Source organism: Ailuropoda melanoleuca, chromosome 14, assembly GCF_002007445.2.
Source record: "Ailuropoda melanoleuca isolate Jingjing chromosome 14, ASM200744v2, whole genome shotgun sequence".
NCBI classification, from domain to species: Eukaryota; Metazoa; Chordata; class Mammalia; order Carnivora; family Ursidae; genus Ailuropoda; species Ailuropoda melanoleuca.
Window position 1 is genome coordinate 17,539,384 of NC_048231.1, and position 19,289 is coordinate 17,558,672.

Sequence of the window (19,289 nt, forward strand, 5' to 3'; positions counted from 1 at the left end):
CCAGGCGCTCCTTTTTTTTTTTTTTTTTAAGATTTTATTTATTTGACAGACACAGTGAGAGAGGGAATACAAGCAGGGGGAGTGGGAGAGGGAGAAGCAGGCTTCCCACCGAGCAGGGAGCCCGATGCGGGGCTCGACCCCAGGACCCTGGGATTGTGACCTGAGCCGAAGGCAGATGCCTGAATGACTGAGCCACCCAGGCGCCCCTGGATAACTATTTCTAAATGACTGTCACTTAACCTGAGCCTCAGCTTCCTTCTCTGTAAAAGGGAATAGCAACTGAGGAGGACATTTACAGCAGTCATGTTGTGTGTGGACTTGTATAGAATCAAAGCACTACTATACATGATCTTATTTGTGCGGAAAAGTTCTCTTTAAGCCAAAATGTAGCCTGCACATATGAGGAGCTGTGTTGACTCTGTTCAGTACCTCATCCGAAGCTGTGAAAGGTTAATTTGAGCAACTCTCCTGTGGGCAGTGGCACCAGGTCCGGAGCCTGCCAGTGCACGCTGGGAAGGCAAGCCTTGTCCAAGATGGGCATCACCTCCCGTCCCTTCCTCGGGGAGGGGGGAGTTACCCCTTCCAAAAAGCCTAATCAAGTGTGCCTTTGTTAGCAGTTTACAAAGCTTCTACTGAGCGTGGTTTGTGTGCCCTGAATTTGTAATGGAATTTGAGGGCAGGAGAGGACAGTGAACCTCCTTTTGGGTGGAAACCATTCTTCTGTGTAGCAAACTTAAAGCCTGTGTAAGCGGAGGCCTCTGAGAAAATACGGAGGAAGTGGGCGAGGCCAGTGTTCTCTGCCCTTGCTTTGCTCACCGGCCGATCACCCGTGTCAGCTCTCCAGGCACTGTCTTCTTACGTAATTGTTGTTTCTCCCAGGGCAACCCAGATGCAAGGAGGACTGATGAAGCCACTTCTAGCCCGGTGAAACATGGAGAGGAAAAACCTGTCCCGAGAGAGCCCCAGAAGACTCTCGGCCAAGCTGGGCAAAGGCACAGAGATGAAGAAGGTGGCTCGTCAACTCGGCATGGCCGCTGCTGAGTCAGATAAGGACTCTGGATTTTCAGGTTAAAGATACCTTATTCCTTCCACATTGCAATGAATGATTTGCCTAAAAAACATCCTCCCTAAAACTCATTTGTGTGATAAATGTGGGAAGCTTTCGTGTACGTGCTAAATAACTACCTGATCTCTCAAAATGGTAATTCTGGAGCCATGCTGTGGGCTACCTGTCAGAGTCACCGGGGCTTAGTTCTGAAGGAATGATCGGCCGTCTTTTTTCAACTCAGACTCTCTCAACTTTAAATCTTACATGTCCAACTGTTGCACACAGTTACTGGAAAAAAATACTTAAATACTCACCATTCTTTTGTCTTAGCTCCTTTTTCAGAGGAATGGCTAGCTACATTGCTGGAAGAAAAGTATGACTGTGCGGGGTCACCATGTAGCAAATGAAACAAAAGTAGCATATCATTTAAGATAACTGTTCTCGCTAAGAAGGTAATTTTGCCATGTCTAAAAACAGTTCCCCCCACAACCCATCCCTGCCAGGATCTGTGCATTTTTGTATTTGGACTATGAGACCCCTAGTACAGTTCCAGACTGGAGACTCTCTTAGAGACAAGCAAGTAGAACAGTTTTCAGGTTTCCTCACTAGCTCATTTTAAACCTTATCTGAAAGGGCTAGCTGCCTATACAGCAAATCTTTTAATTTTGTGCTGGGTGCTTTTATTTCCAGGTTTGAGGGTGATGGCTTAAATATGGCTCTAGTGTCAACGTCTTTGGCCAAGAGGATGCAGAGAGATGATGCCAGGGGATTCTGGCTGGCTGAGCATCCTGAGAGTACAGCCCCTCTCCTAGAGGAAGATTTATGTTATCCTGCTTCACAGAGACTAATCAATCCATTTTGTTGATTTATTAATTTATAGTGAGAAATGCAGCTGTTAGGAAAATTAGAACTCTCTCCTCGCTAGATTGGTGTGTTTTCTCCCTGTACGCATGCTGCATGAGAAGCCAAATTATAAATAGATTGTTGCTCAGAGAGGAACAGAGTACCAACTGATCGAAGGATTAGAGTAAGGACAGTTCAGGGAAGGAGGGCCAGCTTGTTAGCCCTTTGGGTTTTTCTTCTCTCTCAGCATTGTTCCCCAAGCTTGACTCATCATAAGGCTCATCTGAGATTCTTGTTAAAAGCACTGATCACCAAAAAAAAAAAAAAAAAAAAAAAAAAAAAAAAAAAACCAACAACAACAAACTTATAAGCTCCTAGGGAGCAGGAATCTTTGTTTATTGATGTAGCCCAAGCACCTAGAAGAGTGTCCGAGAAGGTTCTCAGTGGAAACTGACAATAGAAATAAACTGCAAAGTGACATAAAAAGGGAAAAATAGGGGCGCCTGGGTGGCTCAATTGGTTGAACATCTGCCTTCGGCTCAGGTCATGATCTCAGGGTCCTGGAATCAAGCCCCACATCAGCTCCCCGCTCAGCGGGGAGTCTGCTTCTCCCTTTCCCTCTGCTCCTCCCTCCTCCTCGTGCTCTCTCTCTCAAATAAATAAAATCTTAAAAGAAAAAAAATACCAACCACCACCACCCAGGAATGTCCTGATTCCCCTGAGGTCCTCAGTTGTTAAAGGAATCTCATCAGTGTTACTCATTTAATTAGCAGAATGCCTTCTCAAACTCACAAGGAAGTGGGAGTACCTACTGAGTAATAATAATGATGTTAACATTTATATAGAAGTTACCATAGAAGTTCTGCATAACCAATGGCTGGTGGGCAAGCCGGCCCCTGATGTATAATGTTTGCCAGTTTCCGTGGTGCATACACTCTCACCAGGACCAATTAATGTCAAGCTACTAATGCCATGCTATCAAATGTGGGGATGGGAAGATTTAGGGAATTAGAAAAGATGTATACTGTTAGTCCGTATGAGCTGGTAGGAACCAGCCACGGCACATCGTGGCATGGAACGTGCTAAGTAGTTCACATAAAGTAAATCATAACAACTATCCTGTAAGAAAGGAACTATTATGTTCCCGATTTTACAGATGAGGAAATTGAGGCATAGAAATATTACATGATTTCCAGGGGCCCGGGTAGCTCAGTCTGTTAAGCATCCAACTCTTGATTTCAGCTCAAGTCATGATCTGAGGGTCGTGGGATTGAGCCCTGCATCAGGCCCCTCCTCAGGCTCCACTTAGCGCAGTCTGCTTGTCCCTCTCCCTCTGCTCCTTCCCCTGCTCACGCACACGTGCACACACTCTCTCTCTAATAAATACAATCTTTTAAAAAATTTTAAAAATGTTTTTAAAAAAGAAAGATTATGGACACCTGGGTGGCTCAGTCATGAAGCGTCTGCCTTCGGCTCAGTTCGCAATTCCAGGGTCTTGGGATTGAGCCCTGCGTCCGGCTCCATGCTCAGCGGGGAGCCTGCTTCTCCCTCTCCAGCTCCCCCTGGTTGTGTTCCCTCTCTCACTGTCCCTCTCTGTCAAATAAATAAAATCTTAAAACAAAAAAAAAAGATTGCATAATTTCCACGATCAGGCAACTGGTCAATGGTAGAGATGGGATTTGAGGCCCAGGATGTGTGATTCCAGAGGCCCTACCTTTGACACTATAGCCCAGTACTTAAGTAGCGAGCTCTGATGAAATTCTTTAGGTTAATGTTAGCCAGATCCACCTCATCTATTCATTTATTCATTCAGTAACCTATCAGAAGTAGTCAGTGATGGGGAATACACTTTGGCTGAGATACTCACAGTTGTTACACTGGAGTGAAAATACTCTGTGTGGGGACTAAAATAAATCTGCATGGGTGCTTGGGTGGCTCAGTCAGTTAAGTGTCTGCCTTCAGCTCGGGTCATGATCCCAGGGTCCTGGGAACAAGTCCGCATCGGACTCCCTGCTCAGCGGGGAGTTTGCTTCTCCCTCTCCCCTCTGTCCTTCCCCCGCTTGTGCTCTCGCTCCCTTGCACGCTCTCTCTCTCTCTTAAATAAATAAATAAAATCTTTTTAAAAAATAAAATAAAAAAAATCTACATTTGGTGTGGCTGTCCATACTTCCTGGTGTTTTCTATGAGACAGCCACAAGATTCCCTTGCATTGGCATTCCGTATATACATACCAACCTTTGGCCCATACTCATCAGGGACTGGGCTAAGATTATGGTTGAAATTGGGGGGGGGCACGTGAGACGTGTGCAGTTCCTGTTATCTGAATGATAAGAATATTGCCGTGGATTAAGCTGAGGTTATTGTAGTCAGACTTTTATTGGTTGGGATGGTGTATGAGTTTGCTAGGACTGCCATAACAGTATCACAAACCGGATGGCTGAAACAGAGCGTTTATCATCCCACAGTTCTGGAGCCTAGAAGTCTGAGATCAAGGTGGGGGCAGGGTTCATTCTCTGAGGCAGAATTAAAAAAAAAAAAAATACCGATCACCAGACTCTCCTGGAGATTACGATAGCGAAGGTCTCGGGGAGGGCCTGAAAGGTGGGTTTTGTTGCCTTTTACACATGTGTCTGGTCATTTCTGTGATCAGACTCGTTTGGGAAACATTGTAGGCCTAATGTCTCTTTTTTTTCTTTAATATCATGTTTGTTTTTCATCTCTTTTTCATATCACGAAGGTAATATGTGCTCATTGTAGAAGCTTCGAAATTTAGGAACATGTAAACAAGAAACTAAACGTTATCTGTAATCCTACCACCCTTTTTTGCCAGGATGCTGATGCTTCGGTATGCCTTCCAATGACCTCAGCCTTGTCAGGCCACTTGTTTGGTAGTATGTCCCAAAGTCTGATAGTTTTTCTGATGGGTGCCTTATTCTCTATGTCGAAGTGCTTTAAGAAGCACTGTGTTGTTCAGACATAAGGTGGGATTAAAAATCATCGTCACACTCCAGAAAGCGCCCCCGTGAATGCCTCCGGCCTCTCCTGGGCCAGGGGCCAGGGAGGGAGTTCATCAGTGCCTGAGTTATCATTCCAGCTACCTTGAAACGCGATGGGATTTGTAAAACCAAGGTAGTTTTTCCCACTTGAGTTATTTTCCCAATTTTATGTTTTGAAAAATTTCAGATCTACACAAAATGGAACGAACTTCACAGACGTCTTGCATTCAGACCCACTGAGTGTTATCATATTGCTTATCTCTCTGTACACATACACACCTCTTTCTGTTCACACCTTATAGATCTATATATAAACATATGTACTTCAGTACGAATCTCCTAAAAGAATAACACTTTTCTGTATAATTACAACATCAGTGTCATAACCAAGAATTTTCACATTGATGTCGTTACTAATTAGCCACAGTCCATATTCAGATTTTCCCCCTTGTCTCCATAATGTCCGTTATAACTGTTGGTCTTTTCGTCAATTTGTTTTGGATCCCGGATTCAGTTGAGGATTGTGCGTTTCATTTAATTGTCCTTTTTAGTCTGATTTAGTCTAGAAGAGCATAGAGCAGCGCCCTCATCTCTCCTTGCCTTTTCCTTCCTCCCCTTCTTCCCTTTGTTTTCTTTAATGACGGTGACATTTTTGAATGAATGAGGCCTGTTGTAGAATGTCTCACACTCTGGATTTTTCTGGTAGTTTCCCCATTATTAGAATCAGGATAAGCATTTTCTTTTGACCAGAGTGCTGCACTCTTGATGTTACATCTTTGCCGCTGCAGCACATAATGAGACTCCTAGTTTGTCTGTTGTTGGGGATGTCCTGGCTGATCACGTGGTTAAGGTAATGTGTAAGCATGGATTTCTTTATTGTAGAAGTACCCTTTTCTCTTTATAATTAGTACATAATTTATGGGATGATACTTTGACACTGTGTGACTATCCTGTTTCCCAAAAACTGTTGACCCGTGGTTTTAGCAACCGCTGATGATCCTTACCTGCATCGGTTCCTGCATTCGTGGCTTAAAAATGCTGATCTGGGGGCGCCTGGGTGGCACAGCGGTTAAGCGTCTGCCTTCAGCTCAGGGCGTGATCCCGGCGTTGTGGGATCGAGCCCCACATCAGGCTCCTCCGCTATGAGCCTGCCTCTTCCTCTCCCACTCCCCCTGCTTGTGTTCCCTCTCTCGCTGGCTGTCTCTCTCTCTGTCGAATAAATAAAATCTTTAAAAAAAAAATGCTGATCTGATTTATCATCTCTTGTACGCTTTATTAGCTGACACTCTTCTGTAGAGCAGGGTACCGCTGTGGTACCTCCTTGAGTACCACTGTGGACTCATGGAATTCTTTTGTAATTCAGTTTGTCAGTCCTATATAATTGTCCCAAATTTGGCCAGTGGGAGCTGCTTCTAGATAGTTCTGTGTCTTTTCGACTTGACCCCATTTGTGTTTGAGCACTTCCTTGTTTTCTGGGACAATAAGATGTCCAGGCTCATCTTGTACTTTTCACTGCCAAAGACTTGAATTGAACTCACCTGTTTCTCCAAGGATCCCTATTTTTTTCTTTTTGCGCAGAATGGCGTTTAGAAACCAAGATCCATGCGCTAGACATGCATTTTGCTTCTGAGTTCCTTTGTCTCTGCCCCTGGTTCTTCACTAGAGGTGCATATTCGGAATCCTTGTGCTTTATGAAAAATCCACTTGCCTGGGCACCAGATAAGTCATTCAGTAGATGGAGGAGGGCCCCCCACATCTGTAAATTCCAAAAACATCACTAGAGATTCTGATTAAATGCAAGTGTTGACAGTTACCCTCATTTCAGTTATAGTCCCATTTCCGCTCTGCCTCAGCCAGATTGCTGTGGGAGTCTCGATGGGCCTTAGTGTACTCCCAGACCCCCACCAGGGGGGTTACAGCAGTCTCTTGGCTTATTCGAGCAGGTAGCTCATTAAGTCCTTTTTGTATGCATTTCACCTCGGGCAACCTCATTTTCTTTACCTCAGAGAGTAGCTTTCTATCTCCCATCGTGCAGGATCCCCGGGAGGCACCCTCAGCGTGCACTTAGGGTACCAACACCTCTTTCGTAGAAGGGGCTAACAGACACATTTTAAATTTCGGCTTTGATGAACATACCCAGAATTGTGCACTTAGAAAATATAGGGTGGAGCTATTTAAATTTCAGCATGGATATAAGTTTTGAAGTTTACAGGTTGGTTTTGTTTTTATTATTATATCTTGTGGTGCCCAGAGCGTCTAGAGGTCTAAATCCTGCTGCAGGTCACACACACACGCTCCCCTCCCCTCTCAGCAGCAGATTCTTGAAAGTAATGATCTGACTTTGAAACCTTCACCCTGTCTTTCCTGTGGACTGGAGATGATCACTTTCACATAAACCCTGATGGATGCAAGCTTTTGTCTGTAGTAGAGTTAGAAAGGGAGTCTGCTGTCCTAGGGCAGTGATTTGTAATCATTTGTGGTAGGCGGGGTCATGGTGGATTCCATTGAGAATACAGTGAAAGCTAAAGACCCATTCAGAAAAATTCACAAAAACATATATCATAAATGTTCATTCCATTTCGAGAAGTCCGTTAACTCCTTAGAAGGTCTGCTTAGCCCCTAGCCTAGAGCCTATGCAAACTGACCATTCTTCTGCCCAGCAGATGGGAGCTCAGAGTGTCTGAGCTCGGCAGAGCAGATGGAGTCCGAGGACATGCTGAGCGCCTTAGGCTGGAGCCGAGAAGACAGGCCAAGGCAGAACTCCAAGACTGCAGGCAGTGCCTTCCCTGCACTGTCCCCGATGGTTGTCATGAAGAATGTACTGGTCAAACAGGTGAGGAGGACTGCTGTCTCCTGATGTGTCTGCACGTTAAAGTTTCTGAGCTCCCTGTGTACAGTGTCTCTCCCTCTCCATCAAGGAGAGATTTTAGAAGCAGACCACTGGAACCACACTGATGTATGCGTCTGTCTCGGGTGCAGTGTTTTCAGAAGGAGTGCAGTAATCATGACCCGTGTTCCCATTTTCCAGACAGTAGGACTGCTTTATTTCTGTATTCCTGGTTTGTCCAAAGGGACCCCAGAATTCTTTAGTCATGTATAAAGGAATGAAGCAGAAATGTAACTTCCATGGTACATTCTAACATGTGACAGAATTGAGGGTAGAAACAAAAGAATCTCTTTTTGAGTTGCCCTTGAATTGAGAGATGTAGGATGTATTTATTTGTTTGAGCAGTAGAGGCAACTTCCATGTCCTCTCAAAGCTACGTCGTTAGTGAGAAAGCAGCTCTTAGGTTTGGGTATGGCTATCCCAGTAGAGTCCACACGGCATTGTTGTGGAATTGAAAAATGCCCTGGTTTGGGCTTTATTACGTAACTATGCATATGATGTGATTATTTTCTGGATTTGCAAGAAAAGAAGATTTTAGAAATGAAAATGTAAGCTCAGCCCGGTGTTTGAAACAGAGAATTCAATCATATGAACTTGGCTAAAGAACACTTAACCTTACCCTTCTTTGCTCTGAAGCATATCGGTTCTTGCGTGAGGCTGCTTGCAGCTAGTGAAGTCGGAAATCTGGCTTTGTGGTGTTGACCTTCCCACCTTAGGTAGGAGAACCTGGTGAAAGTCTGACAGGAACCCCTAAGATCTGAACTGTTTACCTCGTTATTACAGAGGAACACAAACTGATTTTCACCGAGGCAACCTAATGACTTGGGGGAAAGAATTTGAAGATTTTTCCTTGGCAGAGGAAGCATAGTTGTCCCTGTTGAAACGAAGAGAGGAAATAAAGACACAAGATGGAGCCCACATGAGATTGTCTAGCCCCCCCCCCACTTGCTTCTTGGGTTTTTGGGTTTTTTTTTCTTTTCCCTCCCGGCTCTTTTTCTCCCTGCCTTCGTCTCCTGCTCCCTTCTCGCTCTCTTGTGCGTCTGTCTGTGTTTATGTGCCTTCTTTGTTGGAGGCGAGGCTGGCAGCTCCTGAGGGCTGAGCAGCCCGCAGTTGAGGAATGAGTAGGCTTTTCCAGCAGAGCGGCGTTCTTTAGGACAAAGACCTCTGGGAAGGAAGGCTGCTGGGCTCGATCAGGAGCTTGGAGGCTCAGGGGCAGGCTGACCTAGAGGAGCAGTCTAGGAGTTTGGTTTTGTGTTTTCAGACATGCTTGAATCCAGCACATTCCAAAATTAAAATAATTGTACACTTAAAAAAAAAATCTCTGCATATTGTGTAATGTCTTGATTATTGCTACTTGCTTTTAGGTGTTTTTTTTTGAGGGTCTGATTCCCTCTCTGCCACTGAACCGTGTGGTCTTGCACATCATTACTTAACCACCATGGACGTCGGTTTGCTCATCTTTCACATGAAGGCTTTATGTGAAATGATTCTGAGAGCCTATCCAAGCCAAAAATCCTGTCCTGTTTTCCCTCAGATAATTTCAATGTGAATAATACATTGTCAAATCCAATAATTAGAACAAATAAGCAGAGTATCTATGAGGGCAGTGGGCATACAGCAGCATTATTAAGAACAATCCACTGAAATCATCTTGGGAGAGCAATGAGTTAGATAGTTTCTGGATCCTTTTTCCTCGTAGGTCTTGTCCTTATGGCCTAAGTGACTAGGGGGATAGCCCGAAGTTTGGCTCCTGACTGAGTGGGCTAGGCTGATCTCTACTTCAGAAGACCCCTAATTTGGGGCCTCTGACAAGGAAGTGTGGTCGCTAGGCCGGGCACTGCTTGCTTATGCACATCCCAGGGTGTGTTCGAACACCAGCCGGCCTCCAGAATGGGCCCTCTGGGTCATCCTGGCCTTTGTACAGATGAACTGTAGTTGAACTTGGCCTAAAGTTCCTAGCCAGGCATCCAAGAACCTGAAGTGTGTGCAGTATGGTGTGCAGATGCGGGAAGAGAGTCCCTAGCTTCAGGTAACTCTGATGACCCCACCGAGGATAAGAACCTCCGTCGGGTTCTCTCTTGCTAGCCTCATCTATGTGCGTATCTTTGGGACCGAGTTGGAACTGGACTGGCTTTTAAATATTGGAGACAAGTAGCCATGCCCTTCTTTATTAGACTTCCATCTGAGTCAATACTTTAAGAATAAAAATGTGTAATCGAGGGGTGATGTAACAAAAGCAGAGAATAGTGAATGGTTAGGATGGGTTTGAGAGTCAGTCCCAGGATGGAATCCTAGCTCCATCGCTTAGGAGCTTAGAGGCTTAAAGCAGGTTATTTTCACTTTCCACTGAGCCTCCATTTCTCGTTTATGAGAGGAAACAGTAACTCCTCATGGGCGTTAGGGAGGTGAAGTGAGAGCACGCACTTAAACCGTCACCCGGTGCCCGCCCGTGGTGAGCACCGCGTAAGCACTGTTCTCTTGAATGGCTTTCTGGTTATTGGGTGTCACCGACTTAAAAACAGGGGCCCCGACAATATGTACCTCTCTGATCAAACGTCATTTTCAGGTGAAAGAGGTCCTCGATACAACTAAATGAAGACAGACTTTAGTGTAAAGACACATTTATAGCCTTGAGCACATTTTAACTTACGTCAGGACGTTGTACTGTCCATATTTTCGTTGCCTCCATTGTGACCTTAACCCTGTCATTACTTCAACTTCCTGCAGTTTCTCTTTCTGAGAGATAACACTTGAATAAAAATAATAGAGTTCCTTCAGTTTTCCCTTAAGAAAGGTTAAAAAAAACAAAACAAAAACCCAAATCACTGATTTCAGACTCAGGTGGATTTCCAGGCCACTTTTCCAGTCATGTTCTTGAGAAGGACTACCCGTATGTGAGGGAAGCTCTGTACCTGACAGAAGCTTCCAGCGCCTCTCCTCGGCAGGTAACGGCAGCGTGCTGCTCTTCTCCTTTGTGTGCAGGGCAGCAGCTCATCCCAGCTCCAGTCGTGGACCGTCCAGCCCTCCTTCGAAGTGATCTCGGCACAGCCTCAGCTCCTGTTCCTTCATCCACCCGTGCCGTCTCCCGTGAGCCCGTGTCACGCCAGCGACAAGAAGTCGGACTCCAGGAACTACTTGCCCATTCTAAATTCTTACACCAAAATAGCCCCCCACCCAGGCAAAAGGGGCCTTTCCCTCAGTCCAGAAGAAAGAGGAGAAAGCGGGATGCAGAAGAAAGTCCGTGCCGAGAGACTTGGGCCGAGCCTGTCTTCCAGTGAGCCGACCAAGCCTGGTGCCGTGCCCCCCAGCCCCCCAGTGCCGGCACCCCCTGGGGCCAAGCTTGCCGAGGACTCTGCTCTGCAGGGCGTGCCCTCCCTGGTGGCTGGTGGGAGTCCACAGTCCCTTCAGCCGGTGTCCAGCAGTCATGTGGCTAAAGCCCCCAGCCTGACCTTTGCCTCCCCTGCTAGTCCTGTCTGTGCATCAGACAGCACGCTGCACGGCCTAGAGAGCAGTTCCCCGCTCTCGCCGCTGGCGGCCAGCTACAGCTCGCCCCTGTGGGCCGCCGAGCACCTCTGCCGCAGCCCCGAGCTCTTCACAGAGCAGCGGCAGAGCAAGCATAGGCGCTTTCAGAATACCCTGGTTGTCCTCCACAAGTCCGGTCTGCTGGAGATCACGCTGAAAACCAAGGAGTTGATTCGCCAGAACCAGGCGACTCAGGTGGAGCTAGACCAGCTAAAGGAGCAGACCCAGCTGTTCATCGAGGCCACCAAGAGCAGGGCTCCTCAGGCCTGGGCCAAGCTGCAGGCGTCTTTAACCTCGGGGTCTAGGCATACTGGCAGTGACCTAGAAGCATTCTCCGACCATCCAGACATGTAATCCAGAGAGCAGATTTTCCTGTTACTTGAGTGGTTCTTTTAACTCTTTGACTGTTTCTAAATCCTGTTTCCCAAAGCTTATGTAAGAGCTTTTCCTTCCACACTTAAAACTCTTGGGCAGTTCACTTAGGAAGCCACATGCCAGTACCTGGCCACTGTCTTAACCTGTGGTTTGTGCACAGTTTACATACGGCCCCGTTCCTCTGAGGACCTCAGATGCGGAGTGCCCTCGAGTCCCCTTTCCTTAGCCTGCAGGTGCTTAGATGGGTCACAGGGCAAAGCAGGAGAGATGGTTGTGTGGGGCTTTTGGGGCTGTCGCCTCCCACCATCCCACACACTCACTGTGATCAAGGGTACAGTGGGTGACAGGGAGGAGCACGCAGAGTGACACCTGTCAAGCCAGGGAGTAGGTGACAGAAGGATCCCTTTGTGGAGCTTCCCTTGAATGTCTTAGTCACAGAGAGAGGGGAGGCGTGCTTGCATTCGTTCCACAAGGCATCGCGCCATCTGGGCAAACACTAAAGTGCCGCGGGCACAGGTTGGGCCGAGGGTGCAAGTGCTTCATCATGTGACGCTCTGGCTTCCTGGACTGGAAAGTCGAGGGGAGAGGGTGGCACCATTGAACTCTTACACTTTAATCACATGCCAGATTTCTCTTCACTTAAACTGGTAGGCAAAATACTTCAGATTTGTAAAGTATGGAATGGATTCAGTACCATCTGGAATTATAATTGCTGAATTGCTTTTTTGACTTAGACTCTGAAGAAAGTGACATGGCCAGCATCTCTTGGTTGGGAGTTGGAGGGTTCTGGAAATTTATGCTTTTTCCCCCTCTCTCTTCTTTCGAAACAATGCAACCTGTTTTATGTGTGAAAATCTCAAAAGATAGCTTCGTGGCTTCTGAGAATGTAAGTTAACCCTGCTGCCACCTTTTTAATCCCCTTTTGTTATTGTAAAAGAGGAAAGGAGTGATCACTAAGCTTGATCAACTTTGAATTAAAATCATTCTGAGGTCATGACGTTGAAGTGCCCAAAACATTGGAAACCATCCTTCGTACTGATTTTCTTTGGCTGTCCAAAGTTTTCATTTGTTGCATGTCACGGTGCCGTGGAGCACTGGTGGGGCAGAGTCTTCTGCGTTTCCTTCGTGCGTTGGATGTCGGCAGCAAAGCCAGAGGTGTGGGTTTGGTTATTTGAAGTTCGTCTAGAAATGGAGAGTGTGGTCCAATTTCCAGATGATGCCGATTCGTTGAGCTTCATGGTAAAGGTAAATGGGATTTCTTAGTAGTACCATTTCAGACTTTTTATCGCATTAAAAAATGTCATCCTCTTGAAAATCTCTGTACAAATTACCTTAATAAGAAATTCTGTATGACCGGTTTCACCTTTTCTGCCAAGAAAAATGTTCTGGAAGTTTCACCAAGGCCAGAAGTTAATGCTCACATTTACCTGGTAGTTACAACTGTCACATAGTTTTTAGATTTCTGGGCTTCAGATCGCCCCCACTTTGTTATTAAACAGGTATGATTTAGACATGACCAACTCAGACCTGGCTTGGTAGAATGCACTCTCCTGATCAGTGCAGAATGATTACCTGCCATTTGCTTTCTGAAGGAGTCAAAATCCCAGCAAATGTGTCTTTAAGCAGACTCTCAGCTCCTTTGAATATTCTCCTCTTGGCCCACTCCCTCTGCCTGCCCTGAATGCGTGTGGTACTACGACAGCTCTGCTCTGCACGCCATGCTAGGAAGCTTCCTTTTTGGCAGAAAGTATTTGGCAGCAAAGCTACAGAGACAGGTGCACTCAGAACAGCCCGGGCGCCAGTCATGAGTCTTACTGAGTGTCAAAAATCTGAACATACTTGCTGAGAACCAAATTTATTCCATCGGAAAAACCCTTTGTGGAGCTATCAGCCTCTTGGACTCTTCTTCCTAGATTAAGATTTGCATTTCCCTTCCTGTTATGGTAAAAGATGATGAAAGCCACCATTGATCCACACTGCTGAGTGGCAGGGGAAGCAGCACCTCCCGGCTCCTCTCTCATCGTGTGACTTCGTGCTGGAAGTCTCTCTAGGCTGTTAGCATGGGTGTTCTTTCCCTCGTGGAGCTGTGAGCAGAAGAAGCCAAATAGGGAAGCTAGTTCTTGGAAGAAGAGGTCCACTGAGGCTCCCAGACACTCGGGGCCAGACGCCAGCTCGGCAAATGGAGGAACCTTGGAGTAGACCAGAAGGAGCTGCGTTGGTTGCACAAGGCTGTAAGTAGCGATGGTCTTAGCGGGCATGATTCGATCTGGTAGGAAGTGCCGTGGCAGAGCTACTGTTTTCTGGAAGTGAGAGGCAATTCTTAGTTCAGACCAACACTTAAGGAGAACTTTTGGCGATCTTGTTAGCGGGGGTGAGACAAGTCTAGAAAAAGCTGCTGATGGAACTGGTTATGGGAATGGAGTTTAATAACATTTGTAATTTATTACACTCGTGGCTTTTTATTGATTATAGTATTGTCTGACTTTACTATGATTCCTTCAACAGAAAAGTAACTCTTGTGCATATATTGAAGTGTTTTTCCTGCTATGACTTCTTTAGGGTAGAGATTTATTTACCAAATGTGAATTCTCTTGAGGAAGTATGAAGTTTTGTAGAAATTGACTGTGAAATGTCAGAGAGAAATAAAAGTCACTTACTTGAAAACTGTTCGGCCTTTTTGCTTTATAAGTGCTTGAAAATACGAAGGGAAATTTAGAGTAGGACAGTCGACCCTTGAATAGCATGGGTTTGATAGGATCCACTTCTCCATGGATATCTTTTGAGGACGGTACAGTGCTACACATGTCGCTTCCTTATGGTTTTCATAACTTTTCCTTTCCTCCGGCTTAGGTCATTTTAAGAATGCAGTATATCATACATAGAACATATAAAATAGGTGTTATTCGACCATTTCGTACTGGTAAGGCTTCTGGTCAACAATAGGCTTTTTAGTATTTAGTATTTAAGGTTTTGAGGAGTCCAAACCTATACTTGGATTTTTGACTGCGAGGGCAGTGCGGCGGGGGGGTGGGGGTGGGGGACGGTGAGTGGGGAACCCTAAGCCCCATGTTGTTCAGTTCAGCTGCATTTGAATTAAGTTTCAAATATATGTACTCAGGTCACTTGGGAATGTTGGGACTAGATACTGAACTGTATGAACTTGAAATGCAGGCTGTCTTAAGGCAAACGCATAGTCCGGTGTTCCCTGGTGTCTTGGAGGTTTACACTGGGTAGGTTGGGAGGACCGAGAGTCGGATACGATCCAATGATTTCTTTCTTCAGATCTGACACTTTTACAAATGTCGAAACTACAGTTGTCTTCTGGGATAAACTAACGCCACATTAAATGAAGTTCTTCCTACCACGGAGGTCCTTAGGACAACTCCAGGCCTCCCTCCGTGCTTCTTAGATTCCTAATGCTTTGCTCTTCCCTGCTCCCCGAGGCAGTACAACTGCCACTCCCCCGATTTTTAAGACCCTGGAAAAATAAAAGCTTTTCCCAACGTAAAGGCCTAGAGGGTTGTCGGAGTCTAATTCTTACAGCATTATTTCTGTCCTACACAACTTTCTAAGTCCACTTAAATGAAATGTCAAGATAGCTAGAGAGGGCCCCTCCTGAAATTGAGAACCATCTTCCCATAAGAAGTGGCATCCAGAGAGGCAGACCACACAAAGTGGATCTTGAGAGATTAAGGGGAGTAGGGTTTTTTGGGTTTGTGGCCCCGGCCCCTTAGCCTGATTCCTGTACGGGGAAATCCTTGTCCGCCTAGGACGCCTGTTTGATCCACCCTGCGGATGGCATCACGGCAGACTGTAGCCTGGTGCTGCGGGGTCTAAAGACCTGCATGCCCCTGTCCCCTCTGTTCCTCATAAACTGGGTGGCTTTGGGTAAGTCACTGAGCCTCTCTAGGCATCACTCCTTCTGGCTGAATAACGAAGGATCGGAATTTGTTCTTCCACGGTTCTTCCCAGTCCTCACCATTTGAAAGATCTCTAGCTGTGTTACAGGTGAACAGATTTAAAACAACCTGGGGTGTCTACAAAGTAGGTCCCTAGTGCTCTGGTAAGATGATTTGAAAGCGTTGTGTCAGATTTTTAACTTCTCTGTAGCTCGAAGGGAAGCATTTTGCCAGTCCATATTGGTTTTGCCTTTCTTGTGATCGCCTGGCTGCAGCTAACGTGGATTTGCCAATTCCCATATAAAAGCCTGCTCTCAAAGAATTATGAGCCCCACAGGAGAATCGTTTGGGGTTAAATCAAATCACGCCCTTCCTAGTCAGTCATTTGCAAACAGCTCCCTCCTTTCATCGGCTGAAAGATAACTGCTTGTATATGTTGGAGGGCATGTCAATTAGCTTGCATTCCAGTCCAGATTCCTCCCCCCCCCTCCCGCCAGGGAAGATGTTTCTGTGAGTATTAGAAGGAGCCTTTTGGTTGACTTAACATTGTTTTTAAGGTAAATGGGCACAAACCATGTAAATGAGGTCCTACCTTTTTTTTTTTTAAGATTTTATTTATTTATTAGAGAGCATGAACAAGGGGAGGGATAGAGGGAGAAGGAGAAGCAGGCTCCCCACTGAATAGGGAGCCCAATGTGGGGCTCGATCTCAGGACTCCAGGATCATGACCTGGGCCGAAGGCAGATGCTCAACCAACTGAGTCACGCAGGCGCCCCGAGGTCCTGCTTTCTGAGGACTTTGTTCTGGTCCCCGGCTTCCAGGAACCACTAGCAGGTGCTCCAGAAGGAAGAGAGGTGGAAATGAGGTCCGCCTGGACGACACAGTGCAAGCAGAAGGGCGAGAGAAAGGGGCAGCCGGAAGCAGTCTTTATCTCTGCAACCTCAGTTTCCTTTATCAGAGGAGGGAGGGATCCTTGCTGCCCCCCTGGGCATCCCGAGATTACAGTGAGGTGAGGAACAGGGATGCCTCTACAGTGTTTTGAAACTGCTCCACGCAGCGAGCCAGCCCCCTTGCACACACACCCAGCAACCAACCCCTCGGGGGTTGTCATTTGGTTGGAATAATGAAGACTATCTTCTACCAAAATCTCATTTCCAGCTACAGGGAAGACAGCAAATACGAGCCCAGCCTTTGACTGGTTCCCCGGAAGGAGGCATCCTGTGGGTCCCTGGTGTCCTGTGACCACTCTGGCCTCTTCCACTCAGAATTCCTGCTTGGTTCTTAGAGCACGTGGCTCCCCGCCCCCCGCCCCAAGGATGGTTATGCAAGCCATTAGAGAATTGCTTGGAAGAACAGTCTGTATGGCTCCTGCCTCAAATTATGGCAGCTGGAGAAGATGAGCAAGAGCGAGAGAAGCCTGTGGAGCAGGAAGTTAACGCAGCGAGTGGGTGGGAGCCGTTAGGAAGGGAAGGGGGGTCTGAAACCTGGAAGCAGGATCCCGCAGCGGCCTGAGTGCGGGAGCCAGTCCTTCCCAACAAGCGGCTGGAGGGCAGGAGTGAGAAGAGTGGCCTTCAGTGTCCCTAACTCACCTTCTCTCAGAATTGCAGGGACTTGGAGGTGGGCTTGCTCCTTCTGGTAGCGGTCTCTGTAACAGGTGGCCGTCTGTTTTCCAACCCCCCCCCCAAAAGCCTTTCACCACTGCGGGGGCAGATGGGAGCCCTTGACCTGGAGCCCACCATCCTTTTGGGGCTTTTGGTTGCGTGGCAGCTCCTGGGTCCAGGCTGAGAAGCCATGAGCAGCGACTACCTGTGGGTGGCAAAACCCTAACTACCCCACTACAGCTGGCTGGCAGTCACCCATCTTTCCCCATCCCTTGTACAAATTCATAATCTGCCCCAAAGTCACAGGGAGAGAAGACACTTAAAGATGCCCACAAATAAAAAAAAAGTTGCACCGTCCATGGGCCCTGAATCAAATTTGACAAATGCGGGAAGCCCGGTTCCTGGAGGCCTAGGGGTCCTAGCCAATGTTTCATTCGGGCTCCCCTCTGTTCTCCAGCAAGGCTCCAGGGCTTCTGGCTCAGGACTGGGCTACTCAGGAAATGCAAATGAGTGTTCACTGAAGCAAAACACACAGAGGAAGGGCAGTGAACCACCAAAACAAACATCCCAGGGTTCCCACCGCTGACCGCCAAGTTCAGGCATGGGGTAGACGGCGGGCTCTCTCTGGTAGTTTTCACGCTCCGGCGGGCCTGGGGACCAGAACACCTTGAAGGGGAAAGAAAACCTTTTCCAAAGCCTTTCAGGTGATCCTTGTCGAGTCGAGATGTACTTGGAAGTTGTGCTTCACAGTCTAGGCTGCTTTCATTCGTGAAGCGTTTTCGGGGCATGGGCTCCGCCGTGAAGCCTTTAGCTAGGAGCTACTACTGTCGCTGGTTGTGCCAGCAGGTTGGGCCACGGTGATGGGACCGCCTTCCCGGCCCCACCAGGTGCAGGGGCCGAGGCAGCGCGGGAGCTCCCCCTCGGTGGTAAATGTCTGGCACACTGATGTTCTGAGTTCGTTTGTTTGTTTTTAATTGAGGGGAAAAGGGCTCTGGGCCCCCAGGGTCAGAAGTGAGCCGGCAGGCACTGACAGCACACGGCAGCCCCACGGCAGTTCCCACTTTGGGAGAACTTTAAAAATCCTCAAACCTGGGGTCTTCACTGCTCCATTTGTCACTCCTCCTCCTCGCTCCTCCCAAATTTGTATTCTTCTCAAAGCCTGATCATTTCTACTTCTCCTAAAAGTTTTCATGACTGCTGAAGCTTAGCCAAGACATTGTCATTGTCACTTCAGAGTAACAAACAATTATGTCCCAGGTGCTGACCTAGTTGTAGGGTGGTAAATAAAACAGACATGGTCTCTGCTGATATTCTCGTCGGAGGGTAGCAATGACCATCAACTAGTCAGTCACGCCTTTCGTAGCTTGGGTCTCACTAGGTCTTACACATCCAAAGTTGGGCATGTAAGTCTGGGCAAGGTGATAAGTCCTACTTGCTTCTACTTTTTAATTTTTTTGTTTATTTTTTAAAAAATATTTTATTTATTTGAGAGAGAGAGAGAGATAGAGATAGCAACAGAGATAGCGAGAGAGAGAGAGAGAGAGAGAGAGAGAGAGAGAGAGAGAGCGCGCGCGCGAGAGCCCGCACACGAGGACAATTGGGGGAGGAGACGGATCAGCAGCCTCCCCACTGAGCAGGGAGCCGGACACCAGGCTCAATCCCAGGACCCTGGGATCATGACCTGAGCTGAAGGCAGACGCTTAACCGACCTAGCCACCCAGGTGCCCCCTAGTTTTATTTTAAAGATTAACACTTTGATAATCTTTGGGTTTAGCATCCTTTGTGTAGGGCAAGGGTCCTTAATATTAAACTACTAGCTGAGAACAGAAGTGTTGATACAGGCATAATACACTAGTTAAGTTCACCCCAACACCCAGGCACACTAGCAGAGAGTTCTCAGAAATGGATTACCTGTTTGGTGACTCACCTTCAGACTTTTTTTTTTTTTAAGATTTTATTTATTTATTTGACACACAGAGTACAAGTAGGCAGAGCAGCAGGCAGAGGGAGAAGCAGGCTCCCCGCTGAGCAGAGAGCTCACTGTGGGGCTCGATTCCAGGACCCTGGGATCATGAGCTGAGCCGAAGGCAGACACTTAAGCAACTGGGCCACCCAGGT

General features: G+C 47.1%; 1 protein-coding gene across 1 annotated transcript in view; it reads left to right on the forward strand.

The window, feature by feature from the left end:
• The window catches only part of CIPC (CLOCK interacting pacemaker), a 19,817-nt gene extending 5,488 nt beyond the window's left edge, over positions 1 to 14,329 (forward strand). The window contains exons 2-4 of the mRNA XM_002914714.4: positions 880 to 1,067; positions 7,551 to 7,720; positions 10,757 to 14,329. Coding sequence (XP_002914760.1) covers positions 932 to 1,067; positions 7,551 to 7,720; positions 10,757 to 11,650 — 1,200 coding nt within the window. The 5' untranslated portion in view covers positions 880 to 931 and the 3' untranslated portion in view covers positions 11,651 to 14,329. The remainder of the gene's footprint in view (positions 1 to 879; positions 1,068 to 7,550; positions 7,721 to 10,756) is intronic.
• Positions 14,330 to 19,289: the final 4,960 nt, after the last annotated feature.